Below are 20,839 nucleotides of genomic sequence, written 5' to 3' on the forward strand. Positions count from 1 at the left end.
ATATATATATATATACAGACACTGGTTATGAGGCTGTATAGATACTGTATATATAGACACTATGGGGCTGTATAGATACTATATATATATATATGTATATATAGACACTGGTTATGGGGCTGTATAGATACTGTATATATAGACACTATGGGGCTGTATAGATACTATATATATATATGTATATATAGACACTGGTTATGAGGCTGTATAGATACTCTATATATAGACACTATGGGGCTGTATAGATACTATATATATATAGACACTGGTTATGAGGCTGTATAGATACTGTATATATATAGACACTATGGGGCTGTATAGATACTATATATATATAGACACTGGTTATGAGGCTGTATAGATACTGTATATATATAGACACTATGGGGCTGTATAGATACTATATATATATATATATATATATATATATATACAGACACTGGTTATGAGGCTGTATAGATACTGTACATGCAGTCAGCGGTGATTAGTGTATACAGGTGCTGTACACAGTCACCAGTGACGGAGGGTGTATATACACTGTACAGACAGCGGTCATGGAGGGTGTACACTGTAGACAGTTGTACATAGGGTCACAGTGATCTCGGGTATATTTTCAGTGATTGCGGGGGAAGGAGGGGGGTGTTATATATCAGAGGAGGAAAGTTTCCTGGAGGGGAGGGGTGAGTAAAGTGGCAGTTTCGCTCCCAACCCCCGTCTTCTTAGTTTCTGTCCCTCTCCTGCGGCCGTAGCGCTCTCTTACCTGGAGCAGAAGGCGGGGCTGTCCCTCGTCACATGACTGATCCGGCCGGTGACACACCTGGGCAGTGGGCGGAGCTGCCTCAGTCACGTGATTCCTCCCGGGGGCTGAGGACACACCTGGAGATTCGTACCTGGGGTAGGAGCGGCAGACTTCTCGCCCTAAGACACCTGAACGGAAGACCCCGGGAGCAGCAGTACCACAGCGGCCGCCACCATGAAGGAGCCGGACATCAAGTACAACAACCGCCCGCAGGTAAGAGCCGGGGCTGGGGCCAGTGTTTTAGCCGGTTGCGGTGGTTTAGACCAGAGCTCTGCTGCCCTCTAGCTTGGTTGAACGATAATTGCACCTTCCAGCATTCTCGGACTGTCAGGGTATAATGGGCGTTGTAGTAACACCACTCATTTCAGGCTACAGGTTGTGTGTAGTGTAATCCATTAGTATACTATACAACCCCCAACATGCTCTTACCGCCCTTAAATGTCTATACATTCTGGAGTGTATGCTTCGGTTTCTTACTACAACTCCTATCAGGTGTGGCTGTGATCAGGGGTGCACCACCAATGAGGCCAGGTGAGGCGATCGCCTCGGGCAGCAGAAAGGCTAGGTGCACCCCTGGCTGTGATATTCAGATTTTCAGGATCCCCTCGGGGACCATCATTTTGAATGATGTTATTGCTGAGTGTTGTGGGTGATTGTATGGATGATGGGTGAATGAGCGTCAGCTCTTCTGTCCACTTCCTGTCGCATATAATATGTAGACTAATAGCCACAGTAGTTACGTGTCTAAGGGCTCACGGACACAACCTTTTGTTTTTTGCGGTCTGCAAAAACAAAACGGATGACGTCCGTGTTACATTAGTTTTTTTTGTTAATCCATTGTAACAATGCCTGTCCTTGTCCGCAAAACAGAGAAGAATAGGACATGTTCTTATTTTGCGGAACGGACTTGCGAATACGGAATGCACACAGTCGTTTTGTTTTTTGCACACCCGTTGAAATTAATGGAGTCGTATAGGGGCTGCAAAAAATACCAGCAGACACGGACAAAAAAATACATTTGTGTGCATAAACCATTAAGCCTCATTCACACGTCAGTGTTCGGTCAGTGATTGTGATCCAAAGCCAGAAGTGGAGGCTACACAGAAATAAGGTCTAAGGGAAATATCTGCTCCTGTTCTGTGTTTAGAGCCGCACCTGGTTTTGGCTCACAATCACTGACCAAACACTGACTGTGTGGCTGAGGCTTTACCCTGTAATATTGTAACAGACTATCAGGCCATTAGTTCTGCTGTGGTGTTTAGCTGACACTGTATACATGCAGAAGAACAGGGTCTCTGTATGGTTAGAGAGTTCTTATTCACTGATGGCAAGCAGAGAGTTTGGAAATAGCAAGGGGAAACATAACTTCCCCCTGATGCACCAAGGTGCTGTGTAGTGCGAAGAACAGCTGATCCACGGGGGTGCGGGGTGTTGGACCCTAGCCGATCAGCTAGTCATGTCTTAGGCCTTCACTTAGAAAAAGGCTGGACGACCCTTTTAAGGGCTGATCAGCCGGGAAGTTTTATAGGGATTGTGTAACCTTGGCGCTTGTTCTGCTGTGTCATGTAGTGGATTTATTTTATGGCGGCCGTTACCTACAGGAAATTGGCTGCAGCACAAGTTATGCAGAGCGTCGCTCCTGAAGACGGTCCCATCTGTGAGGGACGTTCTGCATGGAGAGTCAGCAATGTTGTTTGTATGCAGTTCTCTAATCTCACAAACACAATGTATCACTCCCATCATCCTTGACCCCCAGCTACTCGGAACTTAAAGAGGACCTGGCGGCACTAAATGCAATGCAATCTGACAGCACCATGTTATAGAGCAGGGAGAGCTGAGCAGATTGATCTATATTTTCGTACGAAACGATTTAGTAAAACCTGTATTTTATACCTTTTAGATCTTTGCTTTTTTTCCGCCTGCTGTGAGCAGCATCCGTATAGAGCCGAGGTGTTGGCATACAGAGATGGCTGTCAGTCACTGATAGCGGTTCAGAGCAAGTAAAAAAGCAAAGATATAAATGTATAAAAGACAGGTTTTGCTGAAGTTTCCTACACATGTATACATCGATCTGCTCAGCTCTTCCTGCTCTATAAGATTGCATTGCATTGTGTGGTGACAGGTCCCCTTTAATCTTCCTGTCTGACATACAAATGGGGGGGGGGGGGTGGTGTAATATCAGGGTCAAAGGGTTGTCTGACTTATTTGTCACAGTGCCTGAAGCCCCTAAATACGTTAAAATAATAAATGATCAAATAGTCGCCAATCAGTCCCACTGCCATTTCCAGGTCTGGTCTGTGTTTACCGTGTAGTGGTGATGTACCAGTGTACGGCATGTTACCGCTGCAGCCAGTCACTGGTGTCGGCGGTATCTGATACACAACCGCAGGTGAGAACTGAAGATGAAGTGCTGGAAATGGTAGGGGATTAATGTTTTTTTTTTTTTTATTACCAGGGGAGCAGACAGGGCTATAAAACAAACCAAAAAAAAAGCTTAGAGTTATTCGGATTACATGAAGTTATCCCCTACTGTTAGATTGGTGGGTCTGACTGTTGGGGAATCCCGTACACAACAATGACGTCTGAAATGAATGGAGTGGCAGGTCGAGCATGCTCATTCATCTCTATGGGACTGCCAGAGTTCAACCGCTTGGCTCTTTTGGGCAGTACCATAAAGATGGATGAAGTAGCAATGCGCATGCTCAACCTGCTGCTCCATTAATTTCAGGGTTCCCACGGGGCCCCATTCTCATAATCAGTGGGGGACCTAGTCGCCAGACAGTCGGTGATCTAATAGTTATAGAGGATAATGTTGTAAGTGGAATATTCCCTTAACTCGCCCTCTAAGGGTCACTCAGTGCCAGCATTGCGTGTCCTGTCCCAGGGGCTTCCCATCAGACCAGAAGTGATGATGTCACGTCCATCATTCACATGTCCAGTGGTCACATGAACGATAGACGTGACCTCATCACTTCTGGCCTGGGGTGAGATGGGATAAAGTGCCAACTGCCAGTTTTAAAGGGGTTATCCCATCTCATACACGGGGGACATATTGCTAGGATATACCCCCAATGTCTGATAGGTGCAGGTTTCAGAAGTGGGGCCCGCACCGATCTCTAGAATGGAGCACACAAAGTGAAGGAGAGCAGATCTTGCATCAGTGGCTGCCCTCCATTCATTTCTGTGGGAGTTGAACAGCTTGCTCGACTATTTTTGGAAGTCCCATAAAAATGAATGGGAAGCACACTGCGCAAGCGTGGCTGCCGCTCCATTCACTTCTATGGAGCTGATAGAAATAACTAAATCGGTGCTCAAAGAAATGAATGGAGGGTGGCTGCTCATGCTCAGTCCGCTCACCTTCACTTTGCGGGCTCTGTTCTAGAGGGTGACATAGCCTTGCGATATCTGATGTATGAGATGGGCCCACCCCTTTAAGAATGGCGGTTGGCGCTTAATCCCATCTCACTTCAGGTCAGAAGTGATGATGGCACGTTCACGTGACCAGTCATCGAATCATGGGCCTTAGCAATCGCACGTGCAACCACCCTCCGTTTATTTACATGAGACTGCCGAAAATAGACGAGTGCTGGCTATTTCCTTCAGCTCCATAGAAGTGACTGGAGTGTGGAGCGGTGGCCACGCTTGCGCAGTGTGTTTCCCATTCATTTTTATGGGACTTTCGAAAATGGCTGAGCGAGCTGCTCAACTCCCATAGAAATGAATGAGGGTGGCCGCACGTGCACGGTCTGCTCGCTTTTTTGCTTTGCGAGCTCTGTTCTAGAGATAGGTGCAGGTCCTAGAGGAGCCAACCCCTTCAAGTTTATTTTTTTTCCTTCTATAAAACTTTCTGCTCTCCACTTAATTTTAAAACCTAAGTGGTGTGCATAGGACCTTTTTAAATAATTGGCTTAGCTGTTTTCTTATATATTTCTAGCATGGCTGGGTCCCTGTGGGAGATGTAATGGCCTCCAGCTCCCCTAGGCTCCTGAATATACTGCACTGCAGGAGATAAACCTCTGAATAGTCAGATTTGCTGGGCAGAATGCTGGGGTAGTTGGGTGACAATTCCCTGGTATGGGATTTCTCAATGGCTATCACCCAGCCTTCTTAGAAAGAGTGGCATGGGATGGTTACCCAGTGTGCCCAGTCTTTCCTGGATAAAACGCTGTTTCCGTTTCTGTTAGGTAACTTCTGTTACTCAGATCCTCCTGCTGATGACTCATTTATGAGAAGGATGTATTACTGGAAGCTGCTCGTGGCGGGGCCGTCATCTGGGGTCCTAGCAGTCTATTACTGACTTAAGGCATCCAGATGTGGCATTCACAGAACAGCCACATGAGACTTCATTTTAGGAGATTTTGTTGGATTGGCATTCCCACGGCATAGCTGAGCTGTGTCTGTCTAATGATTCATCCGCATTGATAACTTTTTGTCATTGGGAATAATCTGGACCCGGGATGATGGACACTGTATGTCTCCCCGCTGTGTTTACCAGAGTCCCGGTAATGGCCCAAAACCTCACCATGGGCATCATACCCATTTGCACAACAGTGTGAGGTTCTGGTGGGTTACTCAGTGCCCATCCTGCAATCATGCCTCCTGTTTATTGTACTGGATGCTGTCTCTTTTTTTCTTTTTTTTTGCCTCTTGGATGTAAACTGATTTTTTCCATTCACTGACAGCAAGTAGAGATTTTGCCAAAGGCAATGGGATTGACACTCAGGTGTTTTCTTATCGATTTTTTTGTTTCTCTTCTCCTGATCCCCCTCACTGCTACAGTATTCTGCTTGCTCTGAGGTTGCCATGGTACCATCATCAGACCATTTCCATGGACTTCCTGTCATGTGATCTCCACACTGGTCAGATATGGTAGTGACATATTGGGAAGTCCATGCAGAGACTAGTTGACTTTAGGGTCCATTCACATGTCCGTAAGCGTTTTGCGGATACCGCAAAACACAGACACCGACAATGTGCGATCCGCAATATGCGGTCCGCACATCGCCGACACTATAATAAAAAATGCCTTTTGTAGTCCGCAATTGCGGACAAGAATAGGACATGTTAAATTTTTTTCGGCAATGGAATTGCGGATCCTGGAAATGCGGATCCGCATCGATTCCAGCCCCATTGAAAGTGAATGGGTCCGCACCTGTCCTGCAAATTGCGGAACGGATGCGGACCCAAATTACGGACGTGTGAATGGAACCTTAAGCTGCCATGACAACAGGGCAGGCCCCAAGGGCCTCATTTGAGTGTCTTAACAGAGAACCTGACCTTGTTGCCCATGGCAACTAATCAACATACAGCTTTCATTTTCTTAACTGCTCTCGAAAAATGATTGGTCGGTGGGGGTGAAGGGTCCAGGTTTTCCGACTTCTGTCACCGTCATAACGTTGCTTGTACAGAATTTCTGAGAATCCCAGAGGATCTTGCTTCCACCCACCAGGGCAGATGACTCTGCCAGATGACCATTATGTCACAGTATCCATAACCATTTTCATTCATGGATCCTGCACACGATTTGTTCTTGAGCGTAGTGATCTGAACCGCGGACACCAGGATTACGTAAAACACTGCTCAGGAATGTGGAGATCCCGGTTTCTGTCAATGCGGAGCTGAGAAGCTGAAGGCAGCACCATGAAGGTGTCACAAACACTGCAGACCTCATAGTCGACAAACCTGATGAGATCAGTGAGATCATTTGTCGAGGATCCGTGAGATAATTGTCATTAAACCGTTCCCTCCCGGCAATCGCCTGCTCGCTTGCGGGGGAGACCCATGCTGTATGGTGGTTTGGCGGCGGCAGATTGTAATTATACAGCGTGAATAAAAATCACAATTGCCAAATGAATAAGCGTTTGCATCAGGCAATTGGCGGCAGAATTACGCTGCCAAGTGATCGCTCCCAAGCATTCATACAAACTTTTGTTAGCCATCATCTGCCGAAAAAAATCAGCAGGTGTAATACAACCTTAAAGCTGGATTTACATGGGTCAACTGAGCGTCCGATTGTCATGAAGGAAGCGTTCTTTCCCGACAGTCGGCTGATCGTTTGGTGAAGGAGACCGCTGTATTTACACGCAGCGATCTCCTTCACTGTATTAGGCCTAGTTCACACAAACGTATGGCTTTTATAGTTTTTTGCGGTCCGTTTTTCACTGATCCATTGTTCCGTTTTTGAGTTCCGTTGTGTTTCCGTTTCCTTTCCGTTTGCCATATACAGTATACAGTAATTACAAAGAAAAAATTGGGCTGGGCATAACATTTTCAATAGATGGTTCAGCAAAAACGGAACAGATACGGAAGACATACGGATGCATTTCCGTATGTGTTCCGTTTTTTTGCAGACCCATTGACTTGAATGGAGCCACGGAACATGATTTGCGGGCATGTTCTATCTTTCAACGGAACGGAAATACGGAAACGGAATGCATACGGAACACATTCATTGAAATGAATGATACCGTATACGGAACACAAAAAAAACGGCCCGTACACTCGCAAAAAAAAAACGTTCATGTGAACTAGGCCTAATGCGGGCCGCAATGCACGATCACCGGCCGTAGGTCAGCCGCATCGGATCGTGGACCCATTCACTTTAATGGATCCGCCTGTTCCGCAAAAAGATAGGACATGTTCTATCTTTTTGCTGAACGGAAGTACGGGACGCAACCCCACGGAAGCACTCCGTAGTGCTTCCGAGGGCTCCCATTCCGTGCGGCCGTTCCGCAATTCCGGATTTGCGGACCCATTGAAGTGAATGGGTCCGCATCCGAGATGCGGAATGCACACGGAACTGTGGCCATGTATTGTGGGGCCGCAATACGGCCACGGATCACACACATTCGTGTGAACTAGGCCTTAGGGTCCATTCACACGTCCGTGGTGTGTTGCAGATCCGCAACACACCCGCCCGGCACCCCTATAGAAATGCTTATTCTTGTCCGCAAGCTGCGGACATGAATAGGACATGTTCTATCTTTTGCGGAGCTGCGGACCCGAAGATCGGGGCCGCGCTCCGCGGATGCGGACAGCACACTGTGTGCTGTCCGCATCCATTCCGTCCTCATAGAAAATGAATGGGTCCGCACCCATTCCGCAAAATTACGGAACGGATGCGGACCCATTTGTGGACGTGTGAATGGAGCCTTAGGTTGTGGGATCTCTATTGCCATCCCTCATCCCATACAGAATCATGGCTCCTGAGCAGCAGATTGCTGTTTAGACTAACGGTCTGCTGCATGAATGACAGGATCACCCGATGAACGAGCGTTTCACTCATTCATCGGGTGATCGGCGGCACATTTACATGGCCAGATTGTTGGGAACAAGCATTCGCAGGAAAGATCATTCCCGATAATCTCCCCCTGGCTTCAATCACATCTGCGTCGTCATCCCCATTAATTTGCTCTATCATAGTAGCAGAACGAAAATAACGGAAGTGGCAGATCCCTGCCATGATGGAAGCCAAAGGCTCATTGACAATAACGGAGTCAGTTGGCTCTCCACCATGGCGTCCGGCATGTTGCCAGACAACTAGTGCATCGTGCTGCTGTATTTTGTCTGTCGTTTTTAATGGAGGCTCGAGGTGGAGTCTCAAAAGCAGATGTGAACAAAGCCGGACCGTAGCTTTGTGCTCTGTTATCAGGCTTTTCGTGAGGCAAATATTCCCTGTGGACGCAGCGACGTTCTGTAGATGCCATACATTTTCCTAGGGATAGAGAGGAGCTGTCACCTCTCCTGACATGTCTGTTTTACTAACTACTTGTATTCCCCATGTAATAACAATTCTGTAACATCTATTGTTATGACTCGTCGTGCCATTCCTTTCTTATTCCTACTAGAAGTTCTGAATGGGCGAGAGGGGGGTTCACGCGCAGTCGGACACTGGCAGCACTGATTGAGTCGTCACGAGGAGAGGCTCTCGCATACAATATAGAAGGTTCTCATGGGATATGTGACAAGAAGTCGTGATTGCGGGGGCAGGGAGGTTTCTGCATGTCCTGTCATCCTAGCCTGACGTGGCTGATAACAGGGAGACTGTACAATTGTATTACAGTTTGTCTCTCCCCAGAAGTTTCTATACGTCTGGTCTGGTATGCAAATCCTGAATAGAGAAATGAAATGCGACTGGTTTCCGCTGTTGTGTGATTAGCATTAGCCCAAACTGGGGAATGGGGGGTGTGGATCCTGTGGCTGTAGACTATTCTGCCTGGTGATGAAAGGTTGGTATTCCCAGGGCAAGGATCTCACTTTGGGTTCTGTGTATATCAGATACAGAGCTGAGGTGTGTATGTGTGTGTTGGCACAGCTGGTGAAGTGACTCGCATCTACAGCGTGACTAAGGGCATTTAGGACCTGCATAAGACCCACTCCTTTTGGAGGCAGTGCAGCGCCCACCAAATAGCGAAGATCCGTCTAATATTCCATCACTTGTATGACTGCAGGAGGAGCCTGTAGCTGTAGGACCCTCATGCCAATCCTATACCAGGGGCCCTACTATCACGTGTCCTTATAATACCCTACATTTCCTACCGCTTTGTAATATTCTGCTCCTCGAGATCGTGCTCAGTGACTCAGTGGTTCGATGCTAAAGGGTTAATACTGGGATTCACTGTCAAAGGCTTAATCCTCAGGGTCACCACTTTAAAGGGAACCTGTCAGCGGCAAAAGCCATCCCAAACCGCCAGCAGTACCTTCAAGTAGCCGGCAGTGAGTTTCTAATGATGATTTTCTTACTGCATTCAGATGAGGCAGAAGTATGAAAAACGTCCTGGCTTTTTCAGTGTTTTGCGGTCCGTTTTTCACGGATCCATTGTTCCGTTTTTTTGTTTCTGTTCTGTTTTTCCATATGGCATATACAGTAATTACATAGATAAAATTGGGCTGGGCATAACAATTTCAATAGATGGTTCCGCAAAAAAACTGAACGGAAGACATACGGATGCATTTCCGTATGTGTTCCATTTTTTTGCGGACCCATTGACTTGAATAGAGCCACGGAACGTGATTTGCGGGCAATAATAGGACATGTTCTATCTTGGAACGGAAATACGGAAACGGAATGCATACGGGGTACATTCCGTTTTTTTTTTTTGCTGAACCATTGAAATGAATGGTTCCGTATATGGACCGTATACGGAACGCAAAAAACGGCCAGTAAACGGGGGGAAAAAACGGTTGTGTGCAGGGGGCCTTAGAGTAGAGAGTTCCTAAGAGCCCATTCACACAACCGCATTTTTTGCAATTTGCCGACCGCAAAAAAAGATACGGTCCTTTGAATGAGCCCTTACAAGCAGAGCTTGAGACGAGACCTGCTTCGATGTGTTCTGCCAAGTAGGCCTGACTACAAAACACCATTCCTGAGAGTGGACAGCAACCAGAAAGCAACTTTACTAAAGGATTAGTTAAAAAAAAAAAAAAAACTCCAGGGAGCTCTAATAACTATGTATAAATACCCAGGACTGTGACGAGGGGACATCCTCTGCGTCTGGAGGAAAGAAGGTTTCTACACAAACATAGAAGAGGATTCTTTACGGTAAGAGCAGTGAGATTATGGAACTCTCTGCCTGAGGAGGTGGTGAAGAGAGGGGCTGAGGGTTTGTTACAAGTCCTTCTAGGTAAGGTGATGGTGGTAGTCATATGGTGAGTATACGTTACAGCTCGCTGCTGTTGCTGCCAGCTTATACTGGTGACACAAGGTTACGTGCATCTAATTGTTCCATTAACCCTATTTAGTGTGTGAATATGTCATTAGTGAGGTTGTGGGAATGACTTAACGACTGCTGATTAATCATCTCTCAGGAACGCACACAGAACCTCATCAAAGGGAGGAATCTGCTGACTGATTCCTAGTAGTAATCTCCAGCAAAGTCTGTGTATAGGCACTGCATTGGGGATGATGGGAGTGATACACTGTGTCAAATAGGGAAATTAGACTGCGAGCTCCTGGAAACCGGGATGATGGCAATTTATTGTCACACGGACGGGAATTCCACGCGGGTGCAATGCGTGAGGTGAACGCATTGCACCCGCACTGAATCCGGACCTATTCACTTCAATGGGGCTGTGCAGATGAGCGGTGATTTTCACGCATCACTTGTGCGTTGCGTGAAAATCGCAGCATGTTCTATATTCTGCGTTTTTAACGCAACGCAGGCCCCATAGAAATGAATGGGGCTGTGTGAAAATCGCAAGCAAGTGCGGTTGCGGTGCGATTTTCATGCATGGTTGCTAGATGATGGGGATGAGCAACCCCGGACCCCATTAAAGGGAGTCTGTCATCAGCATTTCACTTTTTTAACCCTTCCCATAGCTCCCTAGCATGCTTACAGTTAATAAAAACGTTACCTCTGGCCTCAATCCCGGACTTATAGAACCATCAAAAACGATCTTTATAACTTATGCAAATGAGGGATCGCAAGTGCCCAGGGGCGGCGTTACCCTCGTAGGTGCCCTGCTTGCTCAGCCTTTTCATTGCATCCCTCCGCCCGCCCATCCTTTCCCTCTGACCGCCTTTCTACTAACTTGTTATTCCGCCGAGATCCCGCGCCTGCGCAGTCAGTCCGTCGGCGCATGCGCACTGCGATGCCCATTCCTTGTATGGCATCACAGTCAGTCCGCCGTTAGCCGGTGCATGCGCAATAGTTACTGTGATGCCGTACAAGGAATGGGCATCGCAGTGCGCATCCGCCGGCCGACTGACTGACTGCGCAGGCGCGGGATCTCGGCGGAATAACAAGTTAGTAGAAAGGCGGTCAGAGGGAAAGGATGGGCGGGGCGGAGGGTAGGAAGGGGCGGGGGGACGCAATGAAAAGGCTGAGCAAGCAGGGCACCTACGAGTGTAACGCCGCCCCTGGGCACTTGCGAGCCCTCATTTGCATAAGTTATAAAGATCGTTTTTGATGGTTCTAGAAGTCCAGGATTGATGCCAGAGGTAACGTTTTTATTAAATGTAAGCATGCTAGGGAGCTATGGGAAGGGTGAAAAAAAGTGAAATGCTGATGACAGAATCCCTTTAAAGTAAATTCACTGTATTATTTTCCCTTATAACATTGTTATAAGGGAAAATAATAGCATTCTTAATACAGAATGCTTAGTAAAATGTGCCGTGAGGGGTTAAAACTAAAAAAAATTAACTCTCCTCATACAGCAGATTGCTGTAACGATCTGCTGCATGAATGACAGGATCACCTGATGAACGAGCGTTTTACTCATTCATCGGGTGATCGGCAGCACATTTACATGGCTAGATTCCCGATCATTCGCAGGAAAGATCATTCCCGATAATCTGCCCGAGGCTTCGATCACATCTGCGTTGTCATCCCCATTAATTTGCTCTATCATAGTAGCAGAACGAAAATAACGGAAGTGGCAGATCCCTGCCATGATGGAAGCCAAAGGCTCATTGACAATAAGGGAGTCAGACAACTAGTGCATCGTGCTGCTGTATTTTGTCTGTCGTTTTTAATGGAGGCTCAAAAGCAGATGTGAACAAAGCCGGACAGTGGCTGTGTGCTCTGTTATCAGGCTTTTCGTGAGGCAAATATTCCCTGTGGACGCAGCGACGTTCTGTAGATACCATACATTTTCCTAGGGATAGAGAGGAGCTGTCACCTCTCCTGACATGTCGCAGCCTCTCCTCATACACCTGTTCGCGCAGCCGGCATCGTCCTCTTTCTTCTTTCAGGACCTGCAAAAGGACCTTTGATGTAATCGCGCTCGCCGCGTGGTGATGTCAGCGCAGGTCCTGCTGAATGACCTTCATTCAGCAGGACCTGCACTGACGTCACCGCGCTCACCACGTGATGAGCACAATTACGCCATCAAAGGTCCTTTTGCAGGTCCTGAAAGAAGACTATTTCGGCTGTGCGATCAAGTGGATTAGGTGAGTTGTGTTTTTAATATTTTAACCCTCAAGTGACATTTTACTCTTTTGTATTAGGAATGCTATTATCTTCCTTTATAACCATTGCTGTACGCAGCCCTGCAGGGTGAGCGAAACGAGGGTTGCTCTTGGTTACTCACAGTTTATGGAAGACCCTGGGCAGGCGTACAGCAGTGATGGAGAGGCTGGCACTTGGATCCTCTGGGGTACTCTCTGTATATAGGGACCAGGCCAGATGGTAGGTGAGGTGCCCTAGGTGTTGTAGGTTTAATGTGCCTGTGGCAAGATCCCCTAAAGTTCGTGACGTCAGTGCCGGTAACGGTGGCACACCGATTTGTTGCAGTAATAGAGGAGGAACACAAGTTGCAGTGAACCAAAACTTCCTTTTACTGAAACAGTTAACTTTTTACAGTTTTTGGTCAGTTCCACTTGTACAAGAGGGTGACAGGCAGGCTTTACATCCAATGGCAGGCACAATGTTCTTGCAAGATACTCAGAGGGTTAAACACTTACAGATCAGGCTGCACTTTTCCTCAGAATCCTGTCTGTCTTCATCCCAAGGCCCGTATGCCCTATTGCTGGCTTTATCCTTGGTTAGGGAAACTTCCTCAGGTATATATCTCCTTGCTTTGCATATATACACTCACCTAAAGAATTATTAGGAACACCTGTTCTATTTCTCATTAATGCAATTATCTAGTCAACCAATCACATGGCAGTTGCTTCAATGCATTTAGGAAGGTGGTCCTGGTCAAGACAATCTCCTGAACTCCAAACTGAATGTCAGAATGGGAAAGAAAGGTGATTTAAGCAATTTTGAGCGTGGCATGGTTGTTGGTTCCAGACGGGCGGTCTGAGTATTTCACAATCTGCTCAGTTACTGGGATTTTCACGCACAACCATTTCTAGGGTTTACAAAGAATGGTGTGAAAAGGGAAAAACATCCAGTATGCAGCGGTCCTGTGGGCAAAAATGCCTTGTGGATGCTAGAGGTCAGAGGAGAATGGGCCGACTGATTCAAGCTGATCGAAGAGCAACGTTGACTGAAATAACCACTCGTTACAACCGAGGTATTCAGCAAAGCATTTGTGAAGCCACAACATGCACAACCTTAAGGCGGATGGGCTACAACAGCAGAATACCCCACCGGGTACCACTCATCTCCACTACAAATAGGAAAAAGAGGCTACAATTTGCAGAAGCTCACCAAAATTGGACTGTTGAAGACTGGAAAAATGTTGCCTGGTCTGATGAGTCTCGATTTCTGTTGAGACATTCAAATGGTAGAGTCCGAATTTGGCGTAAACAGAATGAGAACATGTATCCATCCTCTGATGGCACTTCGAGCAGGATAATGCACCATGTCACAAAGCTCGAATCATTTAAAATTGGTTTCTTGAACATGACAATGAGTTCACTGTACTAAAATGTCCCCCACAGTCACCAGATCTCAACCCAATAGAGGATCTTTGGGATGTGGTGGAATGGGAGCTTCGTGCCCTGGATGTGCATCCCTCAAATGTCCATCAACTGCAAGATGCTATCCTATCAATATGGGCCAACATTTCTAAAGAATGCTATCAGCACCTTGTTGAATCATTGCCACGTAGAATTAAGGCAGTTCTGAAGGCAAAAGGGGTCCAACACCGTATTAGTATGGTGTTCCTAATAATTCTTTAGGTGAGTGTATATCCTTCTGCCCTTCAGCTCTCTGTTTGGCTGGAACAATAGCTCTGCTCTGTACTCTTATAGGAACTTCAGGTTTCTCAGGATGCAAAACCCTCTCCTGGTGGCAAGCTAGAAGCCTGGGCTGTCTAGCTGCATATCAGAAGCTGCTCCTCAGCTAATCTCTGGCTAAGGTGACTCTTGGCTTTTGTACACTTCTGGCTTCTGGTCTGGACCTGGCTATTTATACTAGGGGGTTCCCTAGCTCCCTCTACAGTCTAGGAGGAGGAATTACACCCCTAATAGGCCTGGTACTCAGGAGATAACATTAATAAAATGACAATTATACATTAAAATGCAATATAAAATACAATAACCATGTTCCACAGGAGGTGGAGAACAACGTAGCCCAATTGACCCTTGTGTAGTGCCCACCTTTACCTAGTGGGACACTACACCATGTTATAAGGGAAAATAATAAAAGGAATAGAACACCTAACCCAAACTTCAGTGAAGAAGTTCGGGTCTGGGTACCGCATTGCACTCGCGCGGAAAAAAACTGAACATCAGAACGCAATCGCAGACAAAACTGACTGCAATTGCGTGCCTACTCGCGCGGGTTTCCCACAAAGCACCCTGAACGCATGCGGCCCTCACCCGTGACACCCGTGTGAAGGGGGCCTTAGGCCTCCTGCACACGACTGTATGGCTTTTTCAGTGTTTTGAAGTCCATTGTTCTGTTTTTTTGTTTCCGTTCTCAAATGGCATATACAGTAATTAAATAGAAAAAATTGGACTGGGCATAAAATTTTCAATAGATACGGAAGACATACAGAGTACATTCCGTATGTGTTCCTTTTTTTTGCTGACCCATTGACTTGAATGGAGCCATGGAATGTGATTTGCGGGTGATAATAGGACATGTTCTATCTTTCAACGGAATGCATACAGAGTACCTTCCGTGTTTTTTGCGGAACCATTGAAATGAATTGCACTAGCACTTTATTATCCTGTCAACAGTCATGTACCATCAGTCATTTTTGTTTTAATATTTTAAATGTTGTGTATTGTCAATCATGTGAATAGATATTATGAAGTGATGTACTAATAAAATATATTTTTGATATGTATATGGTGTTGATACAGTTTTTTGTTTTTTTACATGGAGACTCGTGTATCTTTGTAGGTTGTATAGCTGAGTGATATACGTGTCGCTTAATGTATAACTCCTTTTGGGAAATATTATTTATATATTTTTTTTCATTGAAATGAATGGTTCTGTATACGGAACGGAAAAAAACGGTTGTGTGAAAGAGGCCTAATTTGCACACGACTGCGGATCCACAAAATACAGTTACCTTCTGTGTGCATTCTTAATTTTTCTCGCTGCCATCTGCAAAATGGACCAGAATCGGGCCTGTTCTGTAATTTGCGTAAAGGCCACATGGATCCGAAAAAAAAATAATGTGGATGTGTGCATGGCCCTAAAGGATTGAATGGATCAGGGTGCTATCCTGACACAGACATCCCCTGCTGTATCTTACACTTATTAGACAGCTGGAGGCCATGACACCCTACCTGCAGGAAGGTGTTCAGGCGTTTCTTTGTCAGTTCTCTGTCCGGCTGTGTCTGGTTTCAGCTCTCTTGTGTACGGTGACTGCACCCACTATGTGTCCTCTGCAGTCATGACTATTAACCTCTTAAAGTTGCAGCATTTTTCTTTTTCGGTTTCTAAAACTTTTTTTTTTTTTTTTTAGTTTTATTTTTCCCAGCCATCCTCTTCTTTCTCAGTGGTGGTTTAGTAACTCTGCTCTCCTTGCACTGACCTGCCTTTTATGGATTTGTATACAGCAGCCAATCAGAGGAGGCAGAGCAGCGGTGTGAACCAATGATGAGATAGGGGTGTGTGTCTCAGACTACCTCTAACTCCGTAGTAGAGCTGAGCTAGACTACCAAGCTGGAGGAAATCGCCACCATTGGTACTGACTTGTAGATCATTTTTCAGTGCCTGACTAGACTGTCCCTACTACTTTTGTACAATAAAAACACCCTTTTTAATTTTACAATATTGGTTGTTATAGGCACAGCCGTACCAATTGGGTTTAGTTTTAAAAGGAGTCTGTCAGCAGTTTTGCACACTCAAAACTGCTGACAGCACTAGACAGGGGATGGGAGCTTTTTGTGGATCTTTTGTTATCATGAATAGTCTGAATGTGAACTTTTATTCTGCCGTGCTTTGCTCCTGAAATGCCCTGGAGGCAGTGCTCTCTGCCTTGACGTTCCTCACAACCTCTCCCCTGTGGTCTGTGTGACCGTTGTAGAGGTCTCCTGGTTAAACACTACAGCTGTCACTCAGGGCAGAGGGGAGCTGAAAGCACACAACACTTCACAATGAGCATCGCCTCCAGGGCAAATGCAGGAGCATTGCCAGGCAGAATAAGGACGCCTTCACACGAGGCAGATCTTGTTGCGGAAAATTTCTGTGATTGCCCCCATTGTCTGAGATGGTAAAACCCCCTTTAAGGGCCCTTTTACATTGTCCGATATCCAAAGCTAGTTGCCGATAATCTGCCCATGTAAAGGTGCCGCCAATTACCCGATGAACATGCGAAACGCTCAGTCATTTTGTAATGGGATCTTTCGTGCAGACACCTAAGGTCTGTTTCACACTTGCGTTGTGGCATTCCAATTTTGAGGTCCGGCAGAGGATCTCAAAACCGGGCCAAAACGGATCAGTTTTGTCCCCATTCATTGTCAATGAGGACAAACCTGATCAGGATGCATTCCGTTCCGTTTTGCGGTTTTGTGTCCAGTCTTTGAAGTGGAACAAACCATATCTGGCATGAAAATCAATGTAAGCGGTTTCTTCAGTTTTGGTTTAATACAACCGGATCCGGCCAAAACAGATGCATCCAGATGTATTAAATGGCATAGATCAGTTTAAAGGGGTTATCCACCCCTATAATGCCCAGATCCCTTATACTTGCCCTGCTCCCCGGCACCTGCGTCACTCCTGATGCCCACACAGCTGCCGCTGCATCTCCGCTTTGCACGGATCAAAACATATGTGGGGTGGGGGCAGCCAATAGCAGACTGACAGGGACAAGCCTCCCTAGCATCACCCTCGTCCCTGTTGCGGCCTGCTCTATTGGCTGCTCCCACCACCCGTATGTTTTGATCCGCACGACGGGGAGATGCGGCGGTGGGGGATCCTCTGGCCAATCTCTAAACCGGAATGCCACAACTGTGAAACCACTTAGTTTCCGCAGTTGCTATTGATTGTGGCAGTAATATAATACAGCCAACTCTCACAAGTCATAGCGTAGGCACTGCATCGTAATATAGCTCTTCGTGGGGCAACCTGCTCGCTGAGAAATTCTCCAATGTTCGAATAGACAGTTTACATCCAAACCCTGAAAAGTCGGCTCACACAGGTCCAGGGCTTGTTATAACGTATCATTTGGATTGCGCCCTGTACCTGTGGATCCAAACATGATTGTTTCTATTCACTGATCAGCAATCTTTATTAATATAAAACTGGACAAGCCTTGTACTGATTACCATGCTAACCCTTTCCTACATACTGAGGACTGGTTAGCCTGATGATTGGATTATTGAATTGGAGCGGTGATATTAACTTCTACTGTGGGGAAGCTCAGCGGGCATGGATGATGGCAGCAGTTGTGTGACCTGGTCATCTACCCCTATAGAGTATATCCCCAGAGGTCAGCTACCTGCTCCTTGCTGCCTCCTCCGTGTACACATTCCTGGTGGGGCGGGCTGGGCCATGGCCTCTGCTATGTGAAGCTGCTATACCAGTTCCTGTAGGTGACTGACGTCCTTGTGTGGATGTGGAGGAAGACAAAGAGCAGAAACGAAAACCTCTGAAGAGCTAGGACTGAGGTGGAAAGTCACAGAATGAGCCGGGTCTCTGCAGCCCTATGCCCTGGGGTCCACATGGTGGTCAGTGGGAGCTCACAGCTGAGGGCTTGTTACAATGTATTAGGACAGGAGAGAGACTTGTGCTGCTTCTGATTATATTCACTGATGCATCGGAACGACCTAGTGAATGCACAAGCAGGACGGGTTTAAGGCTGGGTTCAGACCTGAGCGTATTTGATATGCGCGTTTAACGCGTGTTTTTGTCGCGCGTTTTTGTCCATAGTGAACGCGCGTTTGTGTGATTGACAGCAGTGTCCTATGGCCGCAAACGCGCGACAAAACGCCCCAAAGAAGCTCAAGAACTTTTTTGAGCGTAGGGCGTTTTTCAGCGCGTAAAACGCTCAAGTGAGAACCAGGGCCATAGGGAAGCATTGGTTTTCATGTGTTGAGCGTTTTACAGCGCGTTTGAACCCAGCCTAAAGGATATGTCCACCTCTGCAACCAGTTTCTTTTCTAGTTCGCCCTAATGCATCTAAAATGAAGCATTATGGGGGAGATTTATCAAAAGCGGTGTAAATGAAAATTGGCTTAGTTGCCCATAACAACCAATCGTTCATTTTTCAGTGCTCCTTTGGAAAATGAAATGTGAAACCCAGTTTTCAGAAATTGATTAAAATGTATAAATAATCTGCCTTTGTTTTGTCTATGCAGAGCTCTGGGGAGATTTATCAAACAAATGTGAAGTAGAACTGGCTTAGTTGCCCAAGAATTGTTCTTAAAAGGGTTGTCCGAGTTATGAAAAAAAATATATATAGCACTGAAAATCTGATGGGCAGCAATCTATAACTAAGCTAAGCAAGTTTCAGGCAAAAATATATATACCGTGTATTTCCTCATTTCCCTGGTTCTCTTCTGGCCCTTTGTTTACATGCAATAACAACAATCTCTGCCCCTCCCCCTGTACTGCTAAGGGAGTGGATACAAGAGCTGCCCTGAGTGCTGGGAGAATCAGCAGCATCTTGTATGTGTAGAACTACAAGTCCCAGCTGTATAATGAGACTGCTAATACACACAGGATCTTCCCCCTACCTTGTGCAATGCTCTCTAGTCTGTCAGCTCCAGTGCCCAGCATTGTCTCCTCACTGCTTGCAGCTACCCAGTCTGTGCAGCTGAAGGGGTTAAGAATCCTAGGAGACAGCAGACAGCCCAGTGTTCTGCCAGATTTCTATACCTTGCCAAAACGCTATACCGGAAGTGACGCGGCTGCACAGGAATCAGCTGGAGGAGGGTGTGTGCGGTGCTAAGCAAGCACACATCCACTGGATTAGCAAAAAATCATTGCAGCACCGTGGGAGGAGTTCATGCGCAAAACCGTACACCGCGTGTGCGCACTTAGGGGTAGGTAGATTTTCCAGCGCAAAATGTTCCATCAGATCTGCCTACCCCTGAGTGCGCACGCGCGCACAAATCATAAGGAGCAGTTTATCCCTACCGCAGAGCTGAGTGCAGAATATTGAGGTCACCACATAGCAGTGCTGAGTGCGGGATATTGGGGGACACCACAGAGCTGAGTGCTGGATATTGGGGTAATATCCCGCACTCAGCTCTGCTATGTGGTGACCTCGATATTCTGCACTCAGCTCTGCAGTAAGGATAAACTGCTCCTTATGATTTGTGCACTTAGGGGTAGGGAGATCTGGTGGAACATTTTGCGCCAGAAAATCTACCTACCCCTAAGTGCGCAAGCGCGGTGTACGGTTTTGCGCATAAACTCCTTCTCCCGCGGCGATGCAATGATTTTTTGCTAATCCAGTGGATGTGCACTTGCGCAGCACCGCACACTCCCTCCTCCAGCTGATTCGGCGTCACTTCCGGTATAGCGTTTTGGCAAGGTATAGAAATCTGGCAGAACACCGGCAGTGAAGGGGGCGTGGCCAGCACAGTGACGTCTCATTTACAGGCTTGTGCAGCGAACTTTATCAGAGCAGGGAGAGAAGCTGACATCACAGGTCATGTGACCCTCAGTCAAATCTGATAAACCAGGCACTGCAGATAAAATGAGTTAATTGTAAAGTTGTTATATTTACCTAGTTAGGAACATAGAACGAACAAAAAAATAACTCTGACAACCCCTTTAAGAATCCTTGTTCCTTGCCTTGTGTTTACACATCTGCTGATCTATTGAGATATGAGCAAATGTCTTTTGTCATTGTCATCACATCAAAATTTCAATTTCCCTGTTTTTAAAAGAGAAAGTGATACCTCATAAAATATTTATTACTTAACATTCCCCATATGTCTACTTTTATGTTGGCATCATTTTGTATATGTAATTTTATTTTTTAGGACGTTAGAAGGCTTAGAAGTTCAGAAGCAATTTTTCAAGTTTTCTACAAAATTTCCAAAACCATTTTTGGAGTACCAATTCAGTTATAAAGTGATTTTGAGGGGCTTAGGTAATAGAAACCTTCAATAAATGACCCCATTTTAGAAACTACACCCATCAAATTATTCAAAACTGATGTTACAAAATTTAACACTTGAGGTGTTCCACAAGAATTAAAGGAAAATGGAGGTAAAATGTCACTTTTTTGGTCGATTTT

The 20,839-nt window shown here is 46.2% G+C and overlaps 1 protein-coding gene across 1 annotated transcript in view; it reads left to right on the top strand.

The window, feature by feature from the left end:
* Window positions 1-719: 719 nt before the first annotated feature.
* Window positions 720-20,839, top strand: part of ST14 (ST14 transmembrane serine protease matriptase) — a 49,188-nt gene continuing 29,068 nt past the window's right edge. Inside the window, exon 1 of the mRNA XM_040432083.1 lies at window positions 720-1,012. Coding sequence (XP_040288017.1) covers window positions 974-1,012 — 39 coding nt within the window. The 5' untranslated portion in view covers window positions 720-973. The remainder of the gene's footprint in view (window positions 1,013-20,839) is intronic.

This window comes from Bufo bufo, chromosome 1 (genome assembly GCF_905171765.1).
Source record: "Bufo bufo chromosome 1, aBufBuf1.1, whole genome shotgun sequence".
Lineage (NCBI taxonomy): Eukaryota > Metazoa > Chordata > Amphibia > Anura > Bufonidae > Bufo > Bufo bufo.